This window comes from Gadus chalcogrammus, chromosome 23, assembly GCF_026213295.1.
Source record: "Gadus chalcogrammus isolate NIFS_2021 chromosome 23, NIFS_Gcha_1.0, whole genome shotgun sequence".
In the NCBI taxonomy this organism is placed as follows: Eukaryota; Metazoa; Chordata; class Actinopteri; order Gadiformes; family Gadidae; genus Gadus; species Gadus chalcogrammus.
Genome location: NC_079434.1, coordinates 2242131 through 2269049, shown reverse-complemented (window position 1 = coordinate 2269049; position 26919 = coordinate 2242131). Strand labels below are relative to the sequence as shown.

General features: G+C 48.5%; 2 protein-coding genes across 4 annotated transcripts in view; one reads left to right on the top strand and one right to left on the bottom strand.

Annotated features, from left to right (window-relative positions):
• Positions 1 to 15762, bottom strand: part of ccdc191 (coiled-coil domain containing 191) — an 18763-nt gene extending 3001 nt beyond the window's left edge. The window contains exons 1-14 of the mRNA XM_056584623.1: positions 14658 to 15762; positions 14014 to 14052; positions 13765 to 13885; positions 13204 to 13338; positions 12835 to 13013; positions 11298 to 11521; positions 10146 to 10269; positions 8600 to 8790; positions 4444 to 4717; positions 3655 to 3977; positions 2177 to 2274; positions 1759 to 1841; positions 1313 to 1414; positions 745 to 888 (exon numbers count right to left, since the gene is read on the bottom strand). Coding sequence (XP_056440598.1) covers positions 745 to 888; positions 1313 to 1414; positions 1759 to 1841; positions 2177 to 2274; positions 3655 to 3977; positions 4444 to 4717; positions 8600 to 8790; positions 10146 to 10269; positions 11298 to 11521; positions 12835 to 13013; positions 13204 to 13338; positions 13765 to 13885; positions 14014 to 14052; positions 14658 to 14729 — 2109 coding nt within the window. The 5' untranslated portion in view covers positions 14730 to 15762. The remainder of the gene's footprint in view (positions 1 to 744; positions 889 to 1312; positions 1415 to 1758; positions 1842 to 2176; positions 2275 to 3654; positions 3978 to 4443; positions 4718 to 8599; positions 8791 to 10145; positions 10270 to 11297; positions 11522 to 12834; positions 13014 to 13203; positions 13339 to 13764; positions 13886 to 14013; positions 14053 to 14657) is intronic.
• On the top strand, positions 15060 to 26919 carry qtrt2 (queuine tRNA-ribosyltransferase accessory subunit 2). Of its 3 annotated transcripts, none has more exons than XM_056584622.1 (9): positions 15061 to 15290; positions 15499 to 15734; positions 15842 to 15897; positions 16640 to 16716; positions 17247 to 17459; positions 17831 to 18030; positions 20215 to 20366; positions 24842 to 24959; positions 25800 to 26919. In XM_056584622.1, the coding sequence occupies exons 2-9, from the start codon at positions 15532 to 15534 to the stop codon at positions 26035 to 26037; spliced, it is 1257 nt and encodes a 418-aa protein (XP_056440597.1). In that variant the 5' UTR covers positions 15061 to 15290; positions 15499 to 15531; the 3' UTR covers positions 26038 to 26919. The 3 variants fall into 3 exon arrangements, with proteins under 3 accessions (XP_056440596.1, XP_056440597.1, XP_056440595.1); XM_056584620.1 differs by having other exon boundaries at positions 20215 to 20387; XM_056584621.1 differs by having other exon boundaries at positions 15060 to 15734; positions 20215 to 20387.

Here is a 26919-nt window from a genome sequence, read left to right as displayed (position 1 = left end):
AATGGTTAATTAAACAACCAATCCTGAGCTGGAGTCCCTTATCACAGTTAACTAATAAATTGCGCTTATAGAGGTGTTGCATAAAAGCACCACCTGGCTGAATGTGCCGGCTGCATTCAGAAGAACAGCCCTCCCTCATATCGGCTCAGTAAACCTCAGGGGTGGAGGAGCGGCAAAGCAGCCACGCTCTGACTGAGCCTACGTGTGTGGAATCCACGTGCATCTGTGTGTGTCTGTGTGTGTGTTTGTGTGTGTCTGTGTGTGAGTGTGTGTCTGTGTCTGTGTCTGTGTGTGTGTGTGTGTGTGTGAATGTCTGTGAGGCGCCGTCTCCAGCCTCCAATGCCTCCATTTGAAGGCGTGGAGGAGTGCTGCTACCTCCAATTAGTCATTGTGTGTGTGTGTGTGTGTGTGAGTGTGTGTGCGTGTGCAGATATATGTGTGGCCGTGATTGTGTGTGTGTGTGTGCATGTGTGTGTGTGTGCGTGTGTGTGCGCACGCACATGTGCGTGTGTGTGTGTCTGCATTTGTATGCGTGTTCAAGTGTGTATATGCGTTTCTCTGTGTGTGTGTGTGTGTGTGTGTGTGTGTCTGCTTGTGTAGACATGGTTAATAATGTAGTGTGTTTGGTACGCTTCATGTGAAGGTAGCTATGGATTTAACCACAAAAGGCCCCTTCTGTTGACAGCGGTGGCCCAGTTCTACGCCCCAGGGGGGCCCGTCGGGCGCTGGGGGATGGGGGTCTACCTGCTCGTGGCCCCGCTTCAGGCGGAGGAGGCGTTGCCACGGCGCCAACCCTCGCCGGAGTAGCAGGCTTCTCTGGTGATGGTGTCGGGCGGTCGTCTGCAGCGCCTGCTGGCTCCTCACACGCTGCTGCTGCTGCTCCTCCCTCTGGGGACACGCACACACACACACACACACACACACACACACACACACACACACACACACACACACACACACACACACACACACACACACACACACACACACACACACACACACACACACACACACACACACACACAGTTGTCATGGGTCAGTAATGCTTTATACACGCGCACGCATAATCAATCACACACCGTCTCTCTCCGAGAGATGCAACACACTTGGACATCATAACATACATCCAGTACGTACTGTGTTCATGCGCACACCTGCAGACCATACAGATGGACCAAACACAGCACGGACACATTCATATAGATACAGGGGTACACCCACCACAAACACCATGCACCACACAGACACTCTCACACTCAGTATTCATGGGGACTTTGTTCCCTCTGAGTGTGTGGAGCGCCTCCATCCCCACCTCTCGCTGCAGCCTCCCCTCCTCCCTCCTCCTCCTCTCCTCCTCCCGTCTCTCCTCCTGCTCCTGCCTCCGCCTCTCCTCCTCCTCCGCTTTCATCTGGGCCTGAAGGTAAAAGAGTTTGGCTCATTCCAAAAGCGAAAAGGCAAAAGAAAACGCACACACCTCAACACACACAAACTCACTAGAAAGCAATCTCACCACGCCCCCCACCTCCACCACCACCAGCACCACCACCTCCTTTACTTAATATACCATATACAGGAGCGCTATTACTGTGAACGGTCTGAGCCGTATGGACACATTCCTTTAAGACCCCGGCCACGCTGTCCAGACACCTGCTGCCCCCCCTCTGTCCCAGCCCCTCCTCCCCCCCCCCCGCCCCCCTCTCTCTCTCCCACTTCCTCTCCTCCCCCATTTCCTCTCCTCTCTCCCCCACACCATCTCACCAGCTTCTCCTCCTCTTTCTTTCTCCTCATCTCCTCCACCTCCCTCCTCCGCTCCAAGCGCAGCCGGGCGCGCTCCTCCATCGCTGTGGAAGAAAAGGTGGAAGAGGAAGAGGAAGAGGAGGAGGAAGAGGAGGAGGGGGAGAGGAGGAGGAGGGGGGGAAGAGGAAGAAGAGGAGGGAGAGGAGGAGGAAGAGGAGGAGAAAGAGCAGAGGAGGAGCAGGATAGTAGATCTTAGCATCACATTCTTCAGGGGCGGTGTCCGTACTGCGTTTGGTACATCTGTATGGTCTGCAGGTGTGTGCGGGAACACAATATGTCGATGTATGTTTGGTCCAAGTGTGTTTCATCTCTCAGAGACCAAGTGAATGAGTTAGTGAGCATGCGTGAGTATATGTACATTAAGGCATGACGCACTGACCCATGACAACAGGGTCAAGGAGAGGCCGCTGCTGATTGGCTGCATTCCTGGTGGGGGTGCGGCCCCAACTGTTCTGGTCTCCAGTCCGGCCCTGGGCCCTTGGGGTAACACATGGTCACAAGGTTACAGGTAGGAGGAGACCAGGCTTCTCAGGTTAGCTTGCATTCTCCAGGCAGCCATCTTGGTATCCTTGCTTAGGGCTTGGATCTAAGATGGCACCCGCCATATTAGATGGAGGTGGGGGGGGGGGGGGGTTAATTAACCCGCATTTATATTCCTCAGGATAATGGTTTTGGTTGCCGTGCCTCTAGGGAAATATGTATTGGGAGGTGGTGGCAGGACTACTGGTGAGATCTAATGAAAATAAATTATCAAAGCCAACACTACGTATGCCTTCCCGCTCCTGCATCTACATGACCAACTATCACAGAGCAATACATCATCAACCATCACAGCCATCTACATCATCAACCATCACAGCCATCTACATGATCAACCATCACAGCCATCTACATCATCAACCATCACAGCCATCTACATGACCAACTATCACAGAGCAATACATCATCAACCATCACAGCCATCTACATCATCAACCATCACAGCCATCTACATCATCAACCATCACAGCCATCTACATCATCAACCATCACAGCCATCTACATGATCAACTATCACAGCCATCTACTGTATATTATCAACTATCCCAACCATCTACATCATCAACTATCCCAGCCATCTACATCATCAACTATCACAGTCATCTACGTGATCAACTATCCCAGCCATCTACTTGATCAACTATCACAGTGCAATACATCATCAACCATCACAGCCATCTACTTGATCAACTATCACAGCCATCTACATGATAACTATCACAGCCATCTACATGATCAACTATCACAGTGCAATACATCATCAACCATCACAGCCATCTACATGATAACCATCACAGCCATCTACATGATAACTATCACAGCCATCTACATGATCAACTATCACAGCCATCTATGTGATCAAATATCACAGTGCACTACATGATCAACTATCACAGTGCACTGCATGATCAACCTCACAGTGCACTACATGATCAACTATCACAGTGAACACCTATCACAATGCACTAAGGACCCTTCCTCCCCTCGTTCTGGTCTAATTCCATGCTGTTTATGGCGGTACATTGTGAGGCTTTCTGATCCCCTGCTGGGCTTCATCTCTCCTCAGCAGTCAAACCTGACCTCAGTGTTTCCACCTTCCCCTGCTGGTACGCCAGGGTACGGCAGGGGCTAGGAGGGATTTGTATTTTGTATTTTTCTGACTGATTTCCAGTCGAAAATATAGATGGATAACAATAATGAAAATAAATATCATATTTCTAAGTTAACATAGTAGGCCATCATTTTGCAAAGATATTCAGGGGTTCGTCCCCCCCATCCACACGTGGATAACCCCTGACCCCAGCGCCGGGGCCCCACCTCTGCTCTGGAGCTCCCCGGGCCTCCAGCAGGCAGCGCTCTTTCTGCAGCAGCAGGATCTGCTCCTGCTGCTCCCGGAGGAGCTTCCTCTGCAGGGCGATGGTGTGCTGCTGGGCGGCGTGCCGCGGCTCCGACCGGGGCCCCTGGTCCGCTCCCCCCCCCGCTCCTCTCCTCCGCTGCGCCTGCCGCCGTTCACACGCAGAGACGGCGGCGTGGCGGCGGGTCACCTGCCACGGCTGGGGGGGTCGCATCAAAGGGGGGACGGCAGGGGAATCGCCCTGACGACCAGAGGAGGGGGCGGGTGGGAGGACGTCTGTCTTCTTCTGTTTGTGTGAGTGAGTGAATGAGTGAGTGAGTGAGTGAGAGAGACAAACAGACAAATTTGTATTGAATTGCATTGTAATAAACAATCGTGGGTGTGTGTGTGTGTGTGTGTAGCCGATATCGCTATGAAATGAAGTGATTTGAACCACTCCAGCAGGCTGTGAGAACACAGCAGTGTAACGGCTGACTCCATGTGACGCCTCCCACCACACGGAGACCTTCATCTTCTGTTTCTACAGAGGAGCAACGCTCTTCTCCTCAACTCTTTCAACCTCCTTAACATTTCCCACTAACACAAGGCCAGTGTACAGCGTCCTCCTCCAACAAATGCTACCCAGTATAATTGTTTGAATGACAGTGTTTGGCGATGCCCTCCTGGCCCTTGTCTCATGTTGTATTCACTCAGCAGCAGTGGACCAAAGCCAGCACCAGGAAGTGGTGCGTCAGCAGGCTTGGCTACCTTACCTGTCTGACAGTGCCCACACGGTCTGGGACCCCGGGAGGGTCAGCCCCCTCCCCGGTGGGCCCCGGCGGCCCCAGGCCTTGGGCCGGGGCCTCTGGGCCCCTCAGTCTGCCGGTGGACGCGGCGCTGATGAGGGCAGCCATCTTGCTTCGGGTCTGCTCCTGCTGAGCCAGGAGCTCTCGCTGACCCTTCTCCGACTGCCACCACAGCTGCCATGTGCTGAAACATCGCCGTAGCAACCGCCTCCGGTCCCCCCCCGCGGCGAGCTGGTCGCGTCTGGAGGTGTAGCATCACATATGACATCATATATTGACCTTGGGTGTCTTGAAAGGCGCCTCTAAATTAAATGTATTATTATTATATCTATATGACCAGAGCACTTGGAGGGGATGGATCCCATCAATGGTGATAGGTGACCTCACTACAGGACCTTGGTATGAGCAATGATATTGAGCAACCATTGACATACCCACTTGGATCCATCAATCATAGATCAATCAATATGGTCCCATTGGCAGATCATTTCATCTCCTGGGCTGTTTTCTAACATAACGAGGGCGGCCAGTTCTACAGAGGGGGCCACCAGCACCTTTCACAGCAAGTATAGTAGGAGAGGCTGCTCCCTGCAGAGCCCATGGGTGGAGCTTACCTAGTCCAGCTCCACCTCTAGGTCCAGCTCCACCGTAAACCTAACCATAACCCCTTAACCTAACTATAACCCTACCTACTGGTTATAATTTAAGGGGAAAATTTCATTTTAAAGTTTTGTATTTCCATCTGTGGTGTAAGGCTATGGAGTAATTTCAGTTGGGAGATGAAGCAATGTCCGAACATAAACCAGTTTAAAATGAAATACAAAGAAATGATTTTCAGGAGGTAAAGGGATAAAGGAGGTGTTTATCATAGTGTATATGTTCATATGTATGCATGCATTGGTATATATATGGTGGTATTTATATAATACTGAATGTTCAATTAGATAATTTTATATGGATATTATAGATTGGATGTATTGATATATGTATTGATTGATAATATATTGTGTATGGTCAACTTAATACCCAAATAAAAAGATAACTAGACAATATTATTAAATAAATACGTCATGGTAAGGAATTTTAACTATTCATAACTAATGTATATATATTAAAATGTATATGGAATTATACATCAGTAATTAGGAAACTGACTACCCATTATGGATTAATAATTTAGAGAGAAATACATTTTCTTCTTCTCAGCCCTTTTCAAACGGGTAAAGCAAATGTTAGACAGTTTAATTTCATTTGTGGAGACATGACTCTGTATTAAAATTTAGTCCCATTGCACCTTCTTGACCGAGAAAAGGCAGACAGCGACTTTTTGGCGCTTGCGGATTGAAGACGACACTCCCACAATGCCAATCAGCGTTCTTTCCCAGAGGGACGTAACATAACAGCCAATCAGCGTTCACTCCCTGCAGTCCAGCGTGAACAGCAGCATGGAAGAGAGGTGATTGTTGCCGTTTGCGGACTCCTGGAGCTCTATATGTAAATAACTAGTGCTGTCAAGTGATTAAAATATTTAATCGCGATTAATCGCATTAATGTCATAGTTAACTCACGATTAATCGCGAGCAATCGCGATTAATCGCAAATGTTTTTTCTATGCTAAATATCCCTTGATTAATTTGTCCCATTAATTTTTTTAATTTTAATGCTCTTATCAATATGGAGAAGTGCATCGGCTTGCCTTGTGCAACTGTTTTTTTATTGATAACAACATTGGCATATACTGATCAAAACAGGACGATTAAAAAAAAAAGCCTATAGTGCAATTAAACGATGAACATACAAACATACTGCCTTGAACATAGCAGTCAGGCTACTGCTTCTTTGTTTTGAGCCAAAGAAAATAAAATAAAAGAATTGCGTTAATCGCGCGATAAAAAAATTAACGCCGTTAAAATTGGTTTGCGTTAACGCCGTTAGTAACGCGTTTAACTGACAGCACTATAAATAACATAATATTTTATTACATGGGTCTTCTCAATGCGGTGGAACGCTCCGTTCACTTGCATGGGCACTTCATAACTTCCGGCGGTGAATTATATTTGATAATTCACCGTTGCCAAGTAAAATTGACCACAAGGTAAACAAAGCTTCTATTTCATTCTTACTGACCGCCAGAGGCAGTAGCGAATACAGGTTTAGAGTACAAAATAAGCTTGAGTAAGAGCAATATTAGCCATTGACTCTTTTCTGGTAGCCCTGCAACTGCATGGTTGGAGCCACGGATTCGTCCTCCAAGGGCTGCTATTAGTCATGCACGACTATGTTATGAACCGCTCCAGGCCGTCGCACGGCAAAGCTGGTTCACATCAATACATTTAAAGGATGCATATTTTCACGTCCCAATAGCACCACATCACAGGCCATACCGGCGCTTCACATTTGAAGAGCGGGCCTACCAGTACAGGGTCCTCCCATTTGGGTTATCACTCGCCCCACAGATCTTCACAAGGTGAATGCGGGCAGAGCTCGCGCCAAAGCAATCCACCGGAATGCAAATCCTCCCTTATCTGGACGATTGGCTTATTTGCGCTCCAACCCGGTAACAGGCAGAGCAGGACACCACAGCCCTCCTGGGCCATGTGGAAAGGTTGAGTCTTACAGTCAATTATGGCAAGAGTTGTCTAATACCCAGCCAACATGTACTGTTCCTTGGCAGAATCCAGGACCCCGTCCAAATGCTTGCCTTCCCATCCCCGCTGCGGGTAGAGGCCATACCCAATGCATTTTCGGGAGGACAGGATGGTAAGGTACAGCCTTTCCGTTCGGCTGTTGGGAATGTTGACGTCAGTAACGTCAATAGTGCAACTGGGCCTCCTCCACTTGCGGCCGTTCCAAGTTTGGACCAATGGCCTCCACTTAGATCCGAGGTTGCACGGATCCAGGAAGGTCAGGGTGTCCAGTCAATGCCTCCTGGCATTACAACCCTGGAGGCGCAGGGTATATCTTGCCAAAGGTGTCACACTGGGTTCGATCCCCTCACGGCGTGACTTAGTGGTGACGGATGCTTCGCCCTCTGGCTGGGGGGTATTGTGGCAGCACAGGGCGGTGAGAGGGCTCTGGAGTGCCCAGCACAGGATGCAGCACATAAATGTGCTCGAGCTCCATGCTATTTATTTAGCGCTCCACAAATTCCTGCCATATTTGAGGGGCAGACATGTTCTGGTACGATGCGACAACAAGTCAGCCGTCTACAATGTGAACCACCAAGGGGGCACAAGTTCGGCTCAGTCGTTACAGGTTGCATAGCAACTTCTTGCATGGGCTCTCCCTTACTTTTCCAGCCTCAGGGCTATGTACCTTCCAGGGCCACAGAACACGGTGCCAGACTTTCTTTCACGCCAGAAACCTCCCTCGGGGGAGTGGCGACTCCACCCAGAGGTAGTAGAGGCAATATGGAGCAAATATGGCACAGCAGAGGTGGACCTGGTGCCTGCCGAAGAGGCGGGGCTGCTCTCACAGCTGGGGGGTCACATCTGGCACCCCAGACTAGAGTGCCTGCAGCTATGGGTTTGGCCCTTGAGGGGCCTGATCCACTTATAATGGCATGTGACCAGGAGGTAGTTCAAACCTTCATAGACTCAGGGGCTCCCTCCACCGGGGCACTTCATGCTAACAGGTGGAAGATATTTGTGAAGCGGTGTGAAGCTCTGAGAGAGGTACCGGAGTGTTCCTCAGTGCCAATGATACTGCGTTTCTTGCAATCCTTACTGGAAAGGAAGAATCAGCTTCCACCTTAAGGGTCTATGTGGCGGCCATTTCATCCAGGCACATTAAGGTTGATGACCAGACGGTGGGGTCTCATTCTTTGGTGACCTGATTTCTTAAAGGAGCCCAGCGGAAGAATAACCTAATAACCCTATCTTAACCCCTTAACCATAACCCTAACCCGGCAACTGGTACGCATCAGCTTGAACTGGTCTAGAGAGGTGGAGCTGGAGGAGCTCCACCTATTTGGCCCTGTAGTGAACACCACTTATATTAGTCATGTTAGAAGATAGCGAGCATGACTGTTCCCCCATTAAGAGACCACCACCACCACCCCCACCCCCACCAACACCACCACTACCACCACCCCTACTCTCCTCCTCCTCCTCCTGCTCCGTACCTGTGCTCGGTCCGCAGCTCCTCCTCTGTCGCCTCTCTCTCCCGGTGCTCCCGGGCGGCCCACACGAGCGTGCGCCAAGCCCGCCACGCTCTCAGGCTCCGCTTCCAGTCGCAGAGTGCCGCCGCCCTACCCAGCTGCAGCCTGCGCTCCAGCACCACCGAGTACCACCCGGAGAACGGCCTCTGCAGACACTGACCAGACCCGTGTGGTTACACACACACACACACACACATCAACACACGCTCATGTTACACACACACATCAACACACGCGCACGTTACACACACACTTCAACACATACGCATGTTACACACACACATCAACACATACGCATGTTATACACACACAAATCAACACACGTGCATGTGACACACACACATTAACACCTGCGCATGTTATGCAAAGACACATCAACACCCGCGCATGTTACACACACACACACACACACATCAACAAACGGCCATGTTACACACGCACACACACACATCAACACACGCACGTGTAACACACACACACACATCAACACACACACTTACAACACACACACACATCAACACCCGCGCATGCACCATAAACGCAAGCATCCACCTGCTCCACATACCACAAGTAGAACAACACACAGGTAAATACCTGACACAAAACTGCACACACACACACACACAAACGCATGCACACGCACACACAATAATTGGAAAAAGTATATGGGGGGTCTTTAAAGAGGCGGTGAACCCAAAACCAATTATTTTTGTTCTTAAACATGGACATTGGTCTTATATGATCTTCAACATGCTAATCTTTGCCATTTTATCCCCTTTGCTTAAATAAGTGCCCAATTAAGAGGAAAAAGTGCTAAAATCCTATGTTCTCACCATTCTCCCAAAAAGACTGTGAACGATCCACTCTGCTGAACGCAGGTTGCCCTTAATGACGTCAGACCTTTATCGAGGTAGTATAGTATAACGCTACGGTGTGTGGTGCATTTCATACACAACATTATATAAGCTTTTTTTCGTACACGTCTTAAAACGAAAGGTGACCGGGCATTCTCTGTTGCTGGACCAAACCTTTGGAATCCCCTTCCACCCCACATCAAGTCCTCTACCCCCCTTGCCAGTTTTAAGTCTAATTTAAAGACATACCTTTTCACTCTTGCTTTTAACAACCCTTAACCCCCTTAACCCTGTTCTTACTATTTTTATTGCTCTCTTTCTACTTATTTTCTACTTATTTTCTGCATTTATTTTTTAGTCAAGACCTGTGTATCCCTGGGCCCCTTTCAACAACTGTCCTGCCCAACCCTGATTTCTGGAAATGTAAAGCGCTTTGGGTCAACTCCTGTTGTTTTTAAATGTGCTATATAAATAAAAGTGACCTGACTTGACTCATATAACGCTCATAACAGTTACACAACGACTGTACTAAAAAGTATCAAAGTTTAAGTGGGTCGTAACGATAGGGATAACACGCCCCCCTCTTTCGTTAAACTGACAGTGTTGAGTGTTGAATTCAGCCGAGGCTGTGGCTCACTGGCTCTTTAAATTCTTACCTGGAGGTTGAGTATATGGAGCCTGGACTGGCTCTGCTCTGCGGGGGGGTGGTAGGTGGAGAAGGAGGGCCCTGCGCTGGGGGGGAGCACCGCTGCCTTCTGCCTGTCTAGCTTCTCCCTTTCCCTGGGAAACACACAGATGTTAGAAACACAGCTCTCCTTCATCATTTTACCTTATGAGTTCCGGCTGTAAGCGGTTTTAATTTGAGAGTGTTCCTCACAGAGGGGAGCGCCCCGGGCAGTGAGGGGGATGTGGTTATATCATCTCTGCACAGCGCTGGGTTCAGTGCCCCCTGGAGGACAGGCCCCCGTGCTCAGCGCCTTTCCACTCAAACAGAGGAGCAACAGAGGTACCATCCATCCCATCGACGTACCGCCTGACGAAACAGCCCTGTGATGGATGGAGCCACACAGGGGATTGATGATGTTCATTAAAGCCTGTGATGGGATGTGAGGATGGAGTGGTCCAGCCGTGGGAGTCCAGCCTGATATTCCGTTTGTGTTTCCAAGTGAATGTGTCTTGCCTCGGCTTGGCCGCAATTCATTTCCAAACATGGCCGCTACCTTTCTGGTGTTCCTTCAATCTCCAGCAGTCAGTTTAATGCTCTCGCTCTCTTCACGCATGTCCAATTGGATTGAAATGAAAGGAAAAACATTTTCTAAATCTGAGAAAGCCCTCTGTGCAGATCTCCCTACATTGTTATTCCGAGTATTGTGGATCAAAACTGTTCTGATTGTTGCGTAGACTTGTATACTTTACTGGTCACTACAGTGTTTGAACTTGATTGGGCTGCGGCACTCCTGTGGTCAGAGTGTGATCTGCGTGACGGGATGCCCTCACCAAGCGACGACTTCTCTCTGTGTCGGCAGTGGTGGTGTAATTGGAAATTAACTGTTTTAAGAAGGGCTTTTCTTTTGCCCTATGTAATACGCTTAAAGGCCTTTTGGGTATATTCCACGGCAATTTCATTAAAAGTTGGCAAATACCTTTTTTTCTCGTATTATCAAGCAGAACTTAACCTGGTGGTTTTATAAAAGCCTAATACGCAGGAGAGAGCTCTTCATTTAGCGGGGCAGTAAAAAGCCCCCCCCCCCCCCTCCAGGGCAGCTGTGATCTGTAGAAGATCGTGTCTGACCCTGGTGAAGACGTACTTCTGCCTCCCCCGCTGCTCCAGGGCCTTCTGCTCCTCCATCTGCCGTCGCAGCCTCCCCATCTCCTTCTGCACCAGGGCCTCGCCGCGCCGCGCCTCCTCCCGCCGGCGGGCCTCTGCCTCGCGCTCCCTCTGCCGCGCCTCCTCCAGGGCCGCCCGCCTCGCCTCCTGCGCACGCCGCAGCCGCTCGCGCTCCGCGTCCCGCCGCGCCCGGGTCTCCCGCACCTAGCCGCCGAAATCACCGGCAATAAGCGTGAGAGAGAGCCTGGGATAGAGAGGCTGGGAGAGAGGCTCGAAGAGAGAGGCTGGGAGAGAGAGGCTCGGAGAGAGAGCCTGGGAGAGAGAGCCTGGGAGGGAGAGGCTGGGAGGGAGAGCCTGGGAGAGAGAGGCTAGGAGAGAGAGGCTGGGAGAGAGAGCCTGGGAGAGAGAGCCTGGGAGGGAGAGGCTGGGAGGGAGAGCCTGGGAGAGAAGAGGCTGGGAGAGAGAGGCTGGGAGAGAGAGGCTGGGAGAGAGAGGCTGGGAGAGAGAGGCTGGGAGGGAGAGGCTGGGAGAGAGAGGCTGGGAGAGAGAGGCCGAGAGAGAGGCTGGTAGAGAGGCTGGGAGAGAGAGGCTGGGAGAGAGAGGCTGGGAGAGAGAGGCTGGGAGAGAGAGGCTGGGAGAGAGAGGCTGGGAGAGAGAGGCTGGGAGGGAGAGGCTGGTAGAGAGGCTGGGAGAGAGAGGCTGGGAGAGAGAGGCCGAGAGAGAGGCTGAGAGAGAGGCTGAGAGAGAGCCTGGGAGAGAGAGCCTGGGAGAGAGAGGCTGGGAGAGAGAGGCTGGGAGAGAGAGGCTGGGAGAGAGAGGCTGGGAAGGAGAGCCTGGGAGAGAGAGGCTCGGAGAGAGAGGCTGGGAGAGAGAGCTGTGGAGAGAGGTACATGCATAGGAATGGAAGAATATGACATAAGGCATATGCTAAATAATAGTTTGACGAAGAGCATGGAGGGGGCCCCATTTTACTCCTCTCTGTAATTCTCCTCCATTTCCAAGTAATTTGATAAGGTAGTTAGTTAGTTAGTTAGTTAGTTAAAGTGGCGATCTTGAAGTTTTCCAAGTAAATAAGTGCTTCATGTAAATAAGTGTTAGGTCTCTATCTATCGCCGGCTGTTGGAACACGACAGTGTTAAAGCCTGTCGCCCAAAGTCCTTGCATTTGCATGATGAATGTGTCTGCGTCTTTCTGTCGGGATAAACTGTCTGTATCTCGGGCAAAAATGGCTGCTTATTGGCAAAGGTGTCGCAGACGAGAACGAAACATAAATCTTTGAGATGGAGTGTGTAGCCGTAGAGCAGCCTCATTCTACAAATGTGGTCATGCTTGCTAGATTACCTCATTACTGTTTACAACAGGCTGGAACGGCATCCATCGGTCAAAACAGCTCCGGCTTTGTCTGATTGGAAGCTGTACCTGAGGTCATGAAATCAGCCGGACCTCCAGCTCAAAATAACACCACAGCGGCCCTCTGGGAAAACGAAACAGCCTTTTGAATGGGCGTGGTCACATGCCTGTCTGTGGCGCGCTTCCATGGTAACGCTGGGATCCCTGGTCCTCCTCCTGGCTTGATCCAAGTCCAGCAGCAGATCCTGGGCTGTCCCAGGGTCCAGAAGCTCTCTGTCCATCAGCTCCTGGAGGAAGCTGCTGACTGTCTTGCCCTCCTCCTCCTCAGCCAAGTGGTTGTACAGCTCTGGCGTATTTTGAGGAGGATTCAAAATAACGGAGGAGATTCAACTTTGGTACTGTGGAATGGTAAACTTACTACACTTCAGAGTAGTGGTCAGGAAACGTTTAGGTCCAGCATACTCTCTGGCCTTGATCCCACTCTGGGAGAGATTAACAGAATAGTGCCTGTGTTGGAACGTTGGGTTAATGCGCACCATCAAAGCTGCTGTAGTCCATGAACGCAGGCAGCACCGCTGTGGGAACAGCGGGCGCGGCCGGGTCGTCTTCCTCGTCCATTTCAAGCTCAAGCCGTAACTTACTGCTCATCCAATCACTGAGAAGGGCCTGAGCTGCAAGATGCATTCAGATGGATACACAACACACGACACGTAGCAGCCTGATAGCCTATGTGCTGCTGGGTTAACCTAGCATGATGGCATGTACCGGGGCACGCCAAGTACCTTAATATACAAAGAACTCTAGCACACCAAGGACCCTAATGTACAAAGACCTCTAGCATGCCAAGTACCTTAATGTACAAAGAACTCTAGCACGCCAAGTACCTTTATATACACTGAATTCTAGTACAACAAGTACATTAATATACAAAGAACTCTAGCACACCAAGTACCTTAATATACAAAGAACACCGTTACCCCAGGAGACGACGGGAGAACATCAACACTCAACAAAGGAGGGGCCTGATCTGACCTTTGACCTCCACGTGCCCCATATATTTTACAACATTGTGATTTAGATTCTTCCCATGAACCTACCTTCGCTGTAAGCGTCGTCGTGATCTTGTAACTGCTCGGCGCTTTGCAGAGCCATCGCTCGGCTGTTAGCTCCAGAGGTCAACACCTCTGACACCGCAAACTCAGAGGCCATTTCCACTCGCTGAGGAGGTGGACAGAATCACAGATATCACCGGAAAGCATCGGGAAATATATTCTCTAACAATAAAACCAGGACAGCCACTCAAACACAAAGGTGTTTCTCATGTGAACTTGAAGGGGTGCTCTCACCTTCATCCATTCATCAATATCGTCCATCTTCAGCTGCATCTATGAGAGGGTTAAATAAATTAGTAGGGTGGCTTAACATATAAGTGCGCTCACTGTGTGGGCGATATGTACAGTATGGTCCCAGGTTTGATTCCTGCCTTGGTCCTATGCTGCATGTCCTTCCCTTCCTTTCCTGTCTCTCTTCACTGCACGGTCCACATAGGCACAAAAAGCCCTTAAAATATCCACATATAAAGAAAAATAATAATAACATAGTTTAAATTGAATAAAGGGTTTAACATCTAAGATAGGCAGACTCATGCCAAGTTAAGGGGCCTAAAAGTACCTGGGGCCTACACTTTGAGCTTATTCTTTATTCAGGTCACTTCATTGTGATTCCTCATTTAGCAGGGATGTAACGTTAATAACGAAAATTCAGAAAATTACGAAAGATTTATTTCATTCATAGAAAATTGGATACTGCCAACTGTTTCATTGTAAATATATTGAGAAGGCATTAGTCAAGGTTAGAGGCAAAACGGTTCATAAGTATTTTTGATATATTTAATTAGTTTCTTTCATAACAACAGCAAGTATAACAGCCCTTTTTTATTCTTTAACGTTAACAGTTAATGTTTGTAAGTTCATATTTATTCAAAACGTACCTTCTGGCCAGGTGTTTTTCGTTTGCTGCGTCTTCTCCAGTTTAAAAGATGATTGTTTCCTTGAAATGCCATTATTTTTCATCAACCTCACTGTATGTAACCCTAATCCTAACTATCTTCTTTCTATCATCACGATTTAATACATCAGTTCTACTTTGTTCAACCTCCTACAACCTGTGATACAATATATACTCTGGACACGAGTGTGCCCTGTGATGAATGGTGTAACTGTGTGAATAGTGGGTAGTGTAGTTCATTATAATTCTTCCGTGTTCAAATTTATACCAACGAAGGACAGAGAAACTACAGGTCCCTGTATAACCTAACGGCAGGAGCAGGTTTGTTGGCTCTTTTTATCGTTACCATGGTAACATTTGTTCGCCTCGCTCTGCTACCTAAACTGCTGAACGTTGTTATTACTAATCAAAATAATTAAACACACAAAATGACAAACATTTTTTTCCCTTGATTAAATGTCTTTAAAAAAACATTTCGACCTTTGGATCTGTAGACTACGAAGGGTAACCCAAACAATGACGTCATTACCGCGACGTGTAGTCTTGTTCCAGGTCCGTGTTGTAGTTCTCTGTGTATGGTAGGCAGGCTAGTAGGGAGTGATTTTGTTAAACTACGGTAAGCTGTTATTAAAACTGCTCCCGATGAAAACCTTCAGTGTCAAGTTAAACCACGGCCACTGTCTTGCACACATTTCTTTGTTTCAAGATCACAGTATCGATGAGTGAAGAACACGTGAGCTTGTTAGCTAAGTCGCTAACGTCCCTATCGCATATCGGGAGGCTTGCTCAGTTATGAACAAGTTATAAGACGTATCTTTTTGCAGTTGTAGGTATCAGAGCGTATTGCTGTATGAAAGATGAAACTGGAGCTGAGTCGTGTGGTTCAGGGAGGATACCGCCTCGGTGTCCTGAGGGAGATCGGCAGGGCGTCCACCAGCTCACTGGAGGTGCCCGGCTGCTTACTGTACACCCGCTGTGGTACTGTACCCCACCTGACCCAGGACACCCTGCACACACTGAGCCCTCTGCCCTCCGTCACACAGCTCACCCTATCCACAGTGTGAGTTAAAATCCCTCCAGATAACCTATTCTACACACGTCCATATCTCCTTTATATGACAAGCCTTGTCTTCCCCACTTATATTTATGTTGGCTTTTAACTTTAAGAGCGGAGCACCAGGAAGTGTTGGAGGAATATAAGGATGGATTCAAGAAGTTTGCAGGTATGGTAAATGCAGGCTTCATTTCATGTGCCTTCAATTATTTCATCTTTGCAGCATTGTATAAAGTGATGAAAGTGTGTGAAAAAAGGATGCACATCATCATGCATCCAGCTTGCATGTTGGTAGTATCTATAATAATAGTCAAGTAACCCTGACCGCCGAACTAGCGCACATATTATTTCCCTTGCTACAATAGAGAAGATGTAAATAGAGAATTTGTAATTATATGTCCTTGGGACACACAATTACATTGTGTGTCCCAAGGGGGGCGGAGTAAGGCTTCTGATTGGTTTACATGGCCCGCGGTATTTTCCCTTGTTGTGGTGGTTTTCATCTCAACTATCGATCTTCAGCCCAATGCACATTTGTTCATACCCCCCACCTATAAAATTGCTTGTATCGCGCTGCTCATGCAATTTACACGGAAGCTTGTGTAAAGGAAACTAGGAAATTAAATTTTCAAAGCAATGAAACATTTATTTTGTCAACAAGAATCAATTAAGAATTTGCATTGTATCATAGCGAACCAATCGTTGGCAAGGTGACAACCTATTGACAACCTATTTCTGACCTCACTGTAGGCCTACAAAATACTGTCATCACCATTGTTCCTGTTCGCACTAACCTCGACCTATGGGCGACCTCACTGTAGGCCTACAAAATACTGTCTCCCCCAACCTTTCTGTTGAAACACTTCCAATTGTTGCAACTGGTATTCTGTTGTGTTGTTCTTTGGGTGCAGGTCTTCATGACACAGTGCTGTACTGCTCCCTCCATGACCCCTTGACCCCGAGACCTGCGGGCCACGTCACCAACAAGGTCAGGGTGGCTCATCAAGAATAACGCTATGGTTCATTTTTATCCAAGTCATTCTGCATATTGGGAGAGTTTAACTGTCCCCCGGGAATATGTTGCTAGCAGCCTAGTGTTGATCAGGGTCCATGAGTATGTTGCTAGCAGCCTCTCTAGTGGGAGGTCCGGGTCCATGAGTATGTTGCTAGCAGCCTCTCTAGGGGGAGGTCCGGGTCCATGAGTATGTTGCGAGCAGCCTCTCTAGGGGGAGGTCCGGGTCCATGAGTATGTTGCTAGCAGCCTCTCTAGGGGGAGGTCCGGGTCCATGAGTATGTTGCTAGCAGCCTCTCTAGGGGGAGGTCCGGGTCCATGAGTATGTTGCTAGCAGCCTCTCTAGGGGGAGGTCCGGGTCCATGAGTATGTTGCTAGCAGCCTCTCTAGGGGGAGGTCCGGGTCCATGAGTATGTTGCTAGCAGCCTCTCTAGTGGGAGGTCCGGGTCCATGAGTATGTTGCTAGCAGCCTCTCCAGCAGGCTGATCCTGCTCCCTGTGGTCCAGACGGTGTCGGTGTGGGGCAGCGGGGGGCGGATAGAGCTGACGGTGGGCCGGTTCATGGCCCTGCAGAAGGCCCTGAGGCCAGACCTGTACCAGAGCATGGCCGATGGGGAGACCTGGCAGGGGGACGCCACCTCCAGGAAGAGGCTCCGCAAATCAGTGGACCGGACTCTGGCCCATCTCGACGAATGTCTGCTCATCCATCAACAGACGGCGGTATGTTGACACACCCACACTGCAGTCGTCATTACACTGCAGTCGTCATCACACTACTTATCGTTAAGGTGTTTGGTGTTTAGTGTTATTTTGTTAAGTTGTTGACTGACTGAAGGGATGGTTGGAACTTGGTTTTCAAGATGTTCGGGAAGATAACCCCAACAACTTTTGTTCTGTACCCGTCATATTCTTTGGAAACATCCCCCTTCACTCTGTCTCCTTGCCCAACCCCTCTCTGTCGTGTGTGTGTGTGTGTGTGTGTGTGTGTGTGTGTGTGTGTGTGTGTGTGTGTGTGTGTGTGTGTGTGTGTGTGTGTGTGTGTGTGTGTGTGTGTGTGTGTGTGTGTGTGTGTGTGTGTGTGTGTGCCCCAGGAGCTGCAGGGGGCGGAGGTGCTGGGGGTGGTGGAGGGAGGGGACAGCCTGGAGGAGAGGCTCCGGTCGGCCAGGGAGACGGCAAAGCGACCCGTGGGCGGCTTCTGCCTGGACGGCTTCCAGACGGGCTCCATGGACGGCCCACTGAGGACGCAGCTCATCAGCGCCGTGGCCGGGGAGCTGCCAGAAGACAAGCCCAGGTCGGCCCCCCGCTCCGTCCACAGCGTAGTGGGGGTTGGGGGACAGCCAGCCTGTGTGTATGCGTGTGTGTGTACACCACCGTTCAAAAGTTTGGGGTCACTTAGACAGTTTTTTTCAAATTCAATTTTCGATTAATTTTTATTTAACAGTTTTCAGCTGTGCTAACATAATTGCACAAGGGTTTTCTAATCATCAATTAGCCTTTTAACACGATTAGATAAACAATGGACCATAAGAACACAGGAGTCGCTGGACACCGTACAAATATCTAGATATTCCATAAAATATCAGTAGTTTCCAGCAAGTATAGTTATCTTTAGGGATGTCCGATATTGGCTTTTTTGCCAATATCCGATATGCGATATTGTCCAACTCTAAATTTTTGATTCCGATATCAGCCGATACCGATGTCGATATTTGGGTTATTTTTCCTCAAACCTAATTTAGGTAACATTACATATCTCCTGTTGTGGAATTAACACAACATGCTTAATGTTATTGTGATGCCCCACTGGATGCATTCTTGAATGCAACAAGGCTTTCCAAATGTTAACATTGTCTGTGCAAAATAAGAAAAATACTTCAACTTAATTTAAGGGAAAAGTGCCATGTTTATTTTTATTTTTATTTTTATTTTTAAAAAATCCGATACCGATATTGACAGATATTACATTTTTATGCTAATATCGGGCCGATAATATCGGTGGGCCGATAATATCGGACATCTATAGTTATCTTCATTGAAAAAGAAAAAACAGTGCTTCGAAACTTTTCTCAATTTTTTTTTAATTGGATTTGTTCCTGTTAATATTAAGTAGTATGAGTACCCTTTTCCCACATATAGCCCCACGACGTGCTTATTAAATTCCATGTCCACCTTTACCCAAACATTGTCTATCTGTGTGACCTTATTGGATAATTTAACATCACCAAGTCCTGGTCTGCCAATCAGCTGTCCCTCCAGACGTGGACAACCCGCCCCTCTCTCCAGTCTCCGCCATGTCCTCTTCTAAGGTCTATAGCCTACCATCATTCATATTCATTCAATGAAAACGATTAATTCAATGAAAGTGATATGCTGCTTATACACTTTTACCACTCCTGTCTCTATACCTCCTATCTCCTGTCTACTCCATATCTAGAATTCCATGTCCTGACCTTGACTTCCCGTGACATATCGTGTAACAATGAATGATTCCCTAAAGAACCTTGAGCACTGGCATGGAGGATTGCAGCGGGCTGCCCAGCCTCCTTCCGCCCAGGCCATAGTCTTCCAATGCGCTCAGCTGACGCGTCTACCAAGGCTCATTATTCTCTGTCTGGCCCAACCTTGACGAGGGGGGGGGCTTGCAGTCAGGGTACCTTTTGGGGGGGGAAGAGATGACGAGCTGTCATCCATACCCCTCGGTATGTTCTCTCTGCCTCCATGTGGCGGTTGAGTTCATCTCTCCAGGGTAGCGGCTGGGGCAGAGGAGGAAGAGTCTCCTCTTCCATAGGCATCTCTCCCCCTCAGGAAGTGTGTCCTTTCAATGGCCTTCAACCAGGGAACTGCTCCCACATGGCCTCCTCCTGCTTCCTCCTTCCCCATGAAGTGAGAGGGGGAGCGGTGCTGGGGGTGCGGGGCTGAAGTAGGTGGGGCGCTGAACTGGGGGAGCCGCTGAGTGGCTGGGGGCATATACAGCCCCAGAGCACCCACAGTTATTCACCATCAGACGTCTCCAGGGCGTGTGGCGAGAGAGACGGGCAGTGGGTGTCCACCATAATGAGGTCATTATCAAATGTTGAGCTTGGTCTGATCAGGCCCGGGCAAAAGGGGGAGAGAACCTAACCCTCTCATGGGAGAGGACATGGTCTGCTCTCTGCAGTGGACCTGCTCTGAGCTGATAGTTGTGTGTGTGTGGCTGTGATGGATTGATTCTCCTTGCTCCTGTTTGATTGATTTCAAACTGAGTTGCAACCGACAGTTCTGCTGTAATGCAGAACTAAGTATTTTGATAGAGATCCCAGAATATCTCTGCATACCAATGTTTTTTTAGCTTTTATGAAGTGTGTGTGTGTGTGTGTGTGTGTGTGTGTGTGTGTGTGTGTGTGTGTGTGTGTGTGTGTGTGTGTGTGTGTGTGTGTGTGTGTGTGTGTGTGTGTGTGTGTGTGTGTGTGTGTGTGTGTGTGTGTGTGGTTCTCAGGCTGCTCCAGGGTGTCGGCAGGCCCGACGAGGTGGTGGCGTGTGTGGAGGCCGGGGTGGACCTGTTCGAGAGCTTCTTCCCCTTCCAGGTGACGGAGAGGGGCTGCGCCTTGACCTTTGACCTGGACCTCTCCCTGGACCCCGAGAGAGCAGGTATCACGCCCAGTACCCCAGGTGTGCAGTAGTGCGGCAGTGCCCCCTCACCTTGCTTTAGAGGCTATGCCGTAGTAAACGTCGGGGCACAAACATGCTTCTTTAGCAGCTCACCTGTGAGCCAGTGGTACAATCTTTAACATTAGAATATTAGAATAGAATATACGTTTTCTTAGTTTAAATGTGTGTTTTTTTTACCGAAAGAAATACAGTATTGTCTCCTTGGTAGCTGAAGGCTGTGATGCCGCTGTGATTTTGTGGAGGAATCCACAATGGATTCTTCTGTTGCCTTTATGTCATGAAGGGGGGATCTAGTCATCTCAACTCTCTAAAGATAAAGGCTTACGACACACACCAGAGGATTGAGGCCTGATTCTTCCATTTCCTATTATCATCATCGTAGAAAGTCGCATAATTGCAGGCGTCAGTGTGTAACATCCAGAGGCAAATGATGTGAATGCTAAGCGATAGCTTAGAGGAACATCAGAGCCTAAGAACTTACGGCCATGGTCTGAGATTTACATCCCCCTCGGATACCCCTCTGCCAGCACACACTGCAGTCCGCGCATCCTTAAAAAGTCTTAAAAAGTCTTAAATTCATGTTTTTAAACTAAGGCCTTAAAAAGTCTTCAATTCGTTACAAATGTCATATGCTGGTCCTAAATACTGTAACGCAAGGTCTTAAATTTGGGCAGGTCTATTTTTTTATTTTTGACTTTTCAGGAAGGACAAGTAGAGAGGCTTCTTTCTTGCTAGCTGCATATATAAATGATTATCTGCGTGCTTGCTAGATAGTCTGTGACAATGGGTAGGTGCAAATTCAAGGACAGTTGGCTGGAAGACGTCCGTTTCCGAAGTTGCCTCGCGTCTGTTGCCAAACACCCCACCATCGCGTGTTTAAAGTCTTAAAATTCATTCATGGTGGTATTAAAAAGGTCTTAAAAAGTCTTAAATTTGACTTGCTGAAACCTGCAGATACCCTAACATAAAGACCATCCACCTAATGTGTAAAGAAACATTGCTACAATCATACCTTGTTAGAACCGAATCCTTCATCAGAAATTTTAGAAGGTGTAGCTCTGCCAATGAATGAGCGGTCAGGGCTTTAAGTTTCCATCTTGAAGGCAGGGAGAGATGGTATGCTAGTTAATTTCTGCTTAGAGTGGCCATGTGGAAGGCAGGGAGAGATATACTGGGTAACCCCGCCCATTCCGCCGGCGATTTGAGTTCGCCCGGCACAAGGGTCTGGAGAAGAGCAATACATTTCTTTCTGCTTCCGTTTTTGCGGAAGCCAATCACCAAGCTGGCTTTTCCCATTGGCGCGCGATTGGCTGGTTTAACACAATGACGACAGGGAAGCGACGGCAAGCAGCCTATCGCGTACAGAGCCGATTGAACTAGACCCGTTGATCGCGCCTCTTGTGCTGAAGAAAATGACAGCAGCTTGGTCTGGCAATAGCCAGACTAAGGGAGAGATGGTTTGCTAGTTCGATTCTGCTTTGAGTTTCCACGTGGAAGGCAGGGAGCGATGGTTTGCTAGCTTGATTCTCTTATGCTGGTTAAGCCATAGGGACTACAGTCAGGGTTGTGTGGTGTCTTCACATCAATGCCTCACCCTGCCTTGCCCATGTGTTGTTATCCAGGTTTTATTCTCATTCATTTTATTTAAAGGATTTGCCGATGGGTTATAGCCTCTAGCTTTAAAGGGTCAGTGTGTAGGAATCAGTCCAATCTCTAGTGTTACAATTGTATATTGCATTCAAACGAATAGTGCTTTGCTTTTTTTTTGGATGGGGCAACCTGGTTGCAACTATGGTAGGCGGTATATGCCAAGAAGCTTTAGCTGCTTTCACACGTTAGTCCTGCTATTCTTCCACTATTCTCCCGATGGGCCGTATATCTGAACGCTGGGTACGATATGCACCACTGACATTGGTATCCTGAAAATATCCTAAAAAAATACTACCCCTGAGGTAGTATTTTCGCTGGCGGAAATGTTAATGACCTTATAATTGTAAATGAGGAGTAGAAAGTCGGCATTTCACACCATTTGAGTGGGTGTGTTGATGACACTTCGGTCTGCATGTGCATGTCATTGAGTGGCACCCTAAAAGCAGACTGTTGCCTTTTGTTCGCTGAATGGTGCCGACAGCAGGAAAGGTGTAACACTAACCATCTCGTAGTTGGAGGCAAGAGAGTAAACGTGCTCCAATAGTGCGAGATAAAAATAAAGCACATTAATTTGTAGGATTTTAGCTTGTGTGTGATTTATCACGGGCACGGGCACGCACAAGCTAAAATCATTCTAATTAATGTGCTTTATTTTTATCTCACACTATTGGAGCACGTATACTCTCTTGCGCTCCGCCTCAAACTACGAGATGGTTAGTTACACCTTTCCTGCTGATTGCTCCCAGACTGAGGAGCACAGGGGAGACATTCCCTCCAGGGCCGATGCTCTCTCGGGGGAAACACCCATCACTTTGACCGGCAGTGGGTCTGCTTATAGGTCTCAAGTTTGGTCTCAGCTTTGGTAGGGACACTTCACAGATATAACCCAAGATCACTACGTAGACTGCATCATGCTGAACAATAAATACTTTAGTAAAATAAAATCTAGATTTACATGTACACAACTTCTGAAGCGAATAATGTGGAGGCAGGTCAGAACTGCGCGTGTGCTCCAGAGATTCACGTGAATATTTAATCAGTGCCCGTGCCCATCGCGCAAGGTATTTGAAGGACGCAGCTTATCAGCGCCGGGCTTCCCCCCCCAAATCGGCGTGTCTTTAGGGCGGTGGCCGCCGAGTTTGGCAAGAGTTTGCCATAAAATATTATATTAAATGCATTATGTAAAACATATTTAAGTTATATTAAATAATAAATCAAAATATTGGCAGGGACAATCCTTTCTTCCCAAAGTTGGTTGGGAAATGTATGTTACCTCTGTCCCATGCAAAATAACGCCCTTGCTTTATTCATACACACAACCAGACTTGTTCATTACTTCAAACGGACACGCACACTACCGCTCGCTCTCCTCACTCGTCCACTCAATCGCTGACGACACACACACACACTAACACACACACACACACACACACACGCACACGCACACACAGAGACACAGACACACACACACATGGCAGAGGTGATTTTACACCAATGACGACATATTTATGAAAGAAGACATTGATTTTAGCTAATACATTACTTAAAATGCTTCATAGTGTCCCTTTGACGGTCCTCATATGTAGACGCTTGCCGAGTCAAAGGGTACTCCTCTTTACCGTAGCGTATTAGCATATATGATAATATAACCCTATAGCCAGCTCTTCTTCCTCCTCTCTTCTTCCACCGCTTGTTTCCATCTGCCAGTCTATTTAATTATGGTACTCCTATCTCTCTGTTTCAGTTGTTCCCAGTTACTCACAGAAGCCTTTTCCTTCATGTAATAACTTGGGGGTTCTGCGTTTCCCAGGGAACTCATTAACGCTCCTCTCTGGTGCGCTATCTCCCGCTTTACTTTGTGTCGACGTGGCTTCCTGCTCTATCCGTGTTCTGAAGCCCTCTCCACAACGTGTTTCTCAGCATGGCTGTCGTGGAACTCCTTTGTGTCGGACAAACCTTCTTTCTTCAGCTGGCCTCGTTCAGGCTTCTTCCCCTGATCTTCTGATCTCTCAGTTCACAGGGCCCCTGACTCTGAGGGCCCCTGACTCTGAGGGCCCCTGACTCTGAGGGCCCCTGGCTCTGAGGGCCCCTGACTCTGAGGGCTCCTGACTCTGGGGGCCCCTGACTCTGGGGGCCCCTGACTCTGGGGGCTCCTGACTCTGGGGGCCCTTGAGGCTGTGGGCCCCTGACTCTGAGGGCTCCTGACTCTGGGGGCTCCTGACTCTGAGGGCTCCTGACTCTGGGGGCTCCTGACTCTGGGGGCCCCTGACTCTGAGGGCCAGTTGGTGAGCCTCTCCCACGTCTTTTGCTTGTCAACGTCCAGCTGGCAACATCCCACATCAGTCACTAACTGTCACTGGTCTTCTTTACTATATAAGTGCTGATAAGTTTATATTGTTTCTGATATATATGTTAGGTTGTGTGAGTCAATATTATCTACTGTCCTAATCTCCCCCTGTTGTGGGGGGAGAGCTCTCTACATCTGTTTAGGAGGTCAGCCATCTGCATTATTCTATCCCCCTAGCTGTCGCTACTCTTCCCTATCCCCCAGGGGCAAGAAATGTACTGAATCGATACTGCTGTAAATATGCAAGAAAATAAAGGGAAACATGGTCTTCAACCGTATTGAATGTATTTTGTCTTGTATATGATTTATATTCATTGCATCAACAAAGCATTCACAGCAGTGACATTTCATTATTACGTATTTCTAATTCATCGCACCGATGAATCGCAAGGCAGAGCATAACAAGGAACGAGGAGCAGATATTTACACACTTTTATTGGGTGTGTGTGTGTGTCAGTGCTGGAGCTGGGTGAGGAGCTGGATGAGACGTGGCAGCCCGAGCGGGGCAGAGATGCTGAGCTGGAAGACGGAGCAGAGACGATGACGCCTTTTGAGATGGATCTGAAGGACACCAAGTGAGTCTCACTCTGTCCACGGGAGGCTTCAGTCCGTCTGGGTTCTCTGTTAAGAGCGAGTCTCCTTTTGAATGACCTTCAAACCCCACAGTAGTGCATCTTCTCTTTAGGGATGTCTTAATCTGGGATCCAGCAGTCCTACTGTGTTGCAGCAGAACTTCTTATCCAGCAGTCCTACTGTGTTACAGCAGAATCTCTGATCCAGCAGTCCTACTGTGTTACAGCAGAACTTCTGATCCAGCAGTCCTACTGTGTTACAGCAGAACCTCTGATCCAGCAGTCCTACTGTGTTACTGCAGAATCTCTGATCCAGCAGTCCTAGGACTTCTAGATCAGAAGTTTCAGCAGTCCTACTATGTTACAGCAGAACTTCTGGGGAAGATGGACCAGAGTGGGGCGGAGTGACGCCTTGATTCCTGTTTCGTGACAGAGCTATTCTACCGAAATAAACACATTTTTCATGGTGGATGAAGCTATCAGATTGTTATTCGTCATTGCCTATGCTAGATGGTTTGGATTTGAAGCCTTTACAAACCTTTTCAGTTTTCTAGGGCCGGTCGAGTTTGTGTTCAGTAATTAAGGTCTGATTTTGAGACTAGGGTAGTCTAGTGGTTGGTGTGTGACTCCCTCTCTGCTCAAAGGCCCTGGGTTCATACCCCAGTGTCCACAGGCTACTTGTAGGCATCTTTCAAACAGAGGACCTAACCCCGATCTGTCCATCAATGAATAGATAATTTTTTGCTGAAGTCTTTGATCAAAATAACAAAAAAGTCAATAGTTAACTGCAGAGTGTTGGCCTAAAGAAGACCACCCTGTGTGTTGTATCTCAACCCCTCCCAGGTACCGGGGGGACTTCAGACCGCTGGTGGAGGGCTGCGGCTGCTACTGCTGCACCAACCACCAGAGGGCCTATCTGCACCACCTCCTGGTGACCAATGAGCTGCTGGCGGGGGTGCTGCTGATGCTCCACAACACCGCCCAGTACACCGCCTTCTTCAGGGCCCTGCGAGCCGCGCTGGCCAACGACCAGCTGGAGCTGTTCAAGACGAGAGTCCTCCGTATCAAGCGGGTGGTGTAGAACCCCCCCCCCCCCCCCCCGGGACAGGAGATGAGTCTCTGGAGGCAGCCCAGAGGGCCACACATGAGCCCAACTCAGAGTTCAAGTGATCAACGAGGCGGGGAGGAGAGAAGTTGAGATCTAGAGAGACAGCGAGGCAACAAGAGTTTTGCATTGTTTGTTGTGTGCAGTATCGATGCGACTGTCTACCTGCATGCATCCTGCAGGTATTAGTTGGGCCCCCGAGAGCCTCCTTCTCCAATCACTCAGAGAATCACTACTCTGCAGGATTCCTTAAGATATGTAAGACATCGACTACATTTTTGCTTGAAGAAGACTCAACCACGAGAAGATGTTGTTATTGTTGTTTCTAAGACCTGACGTTTGGCGACTATTTCCCCGTTGTTGCAGAGTATTGATCTCTCCAGTGTGTATGCTCTTGCATTACCTTCTACGTTTGACTCATATTCATGAATATTTTTAATGCTTGGCTGTGCCTACAAAGAGATTGAGTCTCACAAGCTGTAATAAAATTGAAGAATCTATTCATCTATTCCATTTCTTATTGTTGCATTGTTATTCTGCACGAAAGTGTGCTCTCCCGAACATGCGTGGTGTGATGGGTGGGGGAGGGGCTTCTGAGAGAAAGGTTAGCTGTTCCCCATCAGTCAACCCTCCTCTCCACCTGCCTGGGAGACACTGACGAAAAGAGAAAACCGCCGCTTTCCACCCCAGATAAGAGGCAACAGCAAATACAGCTGACTCGACAGTGTGGTGACGGCTGTGCCGGAAGTCTGATGCTGTGTAGACCCTGCTGCTGGACACAGGATATATTATGACATGTAATCTACTTGTCATTGCATCTTTGTAAGAAAAGTGACAAATGTATTATGTTGGAGACAA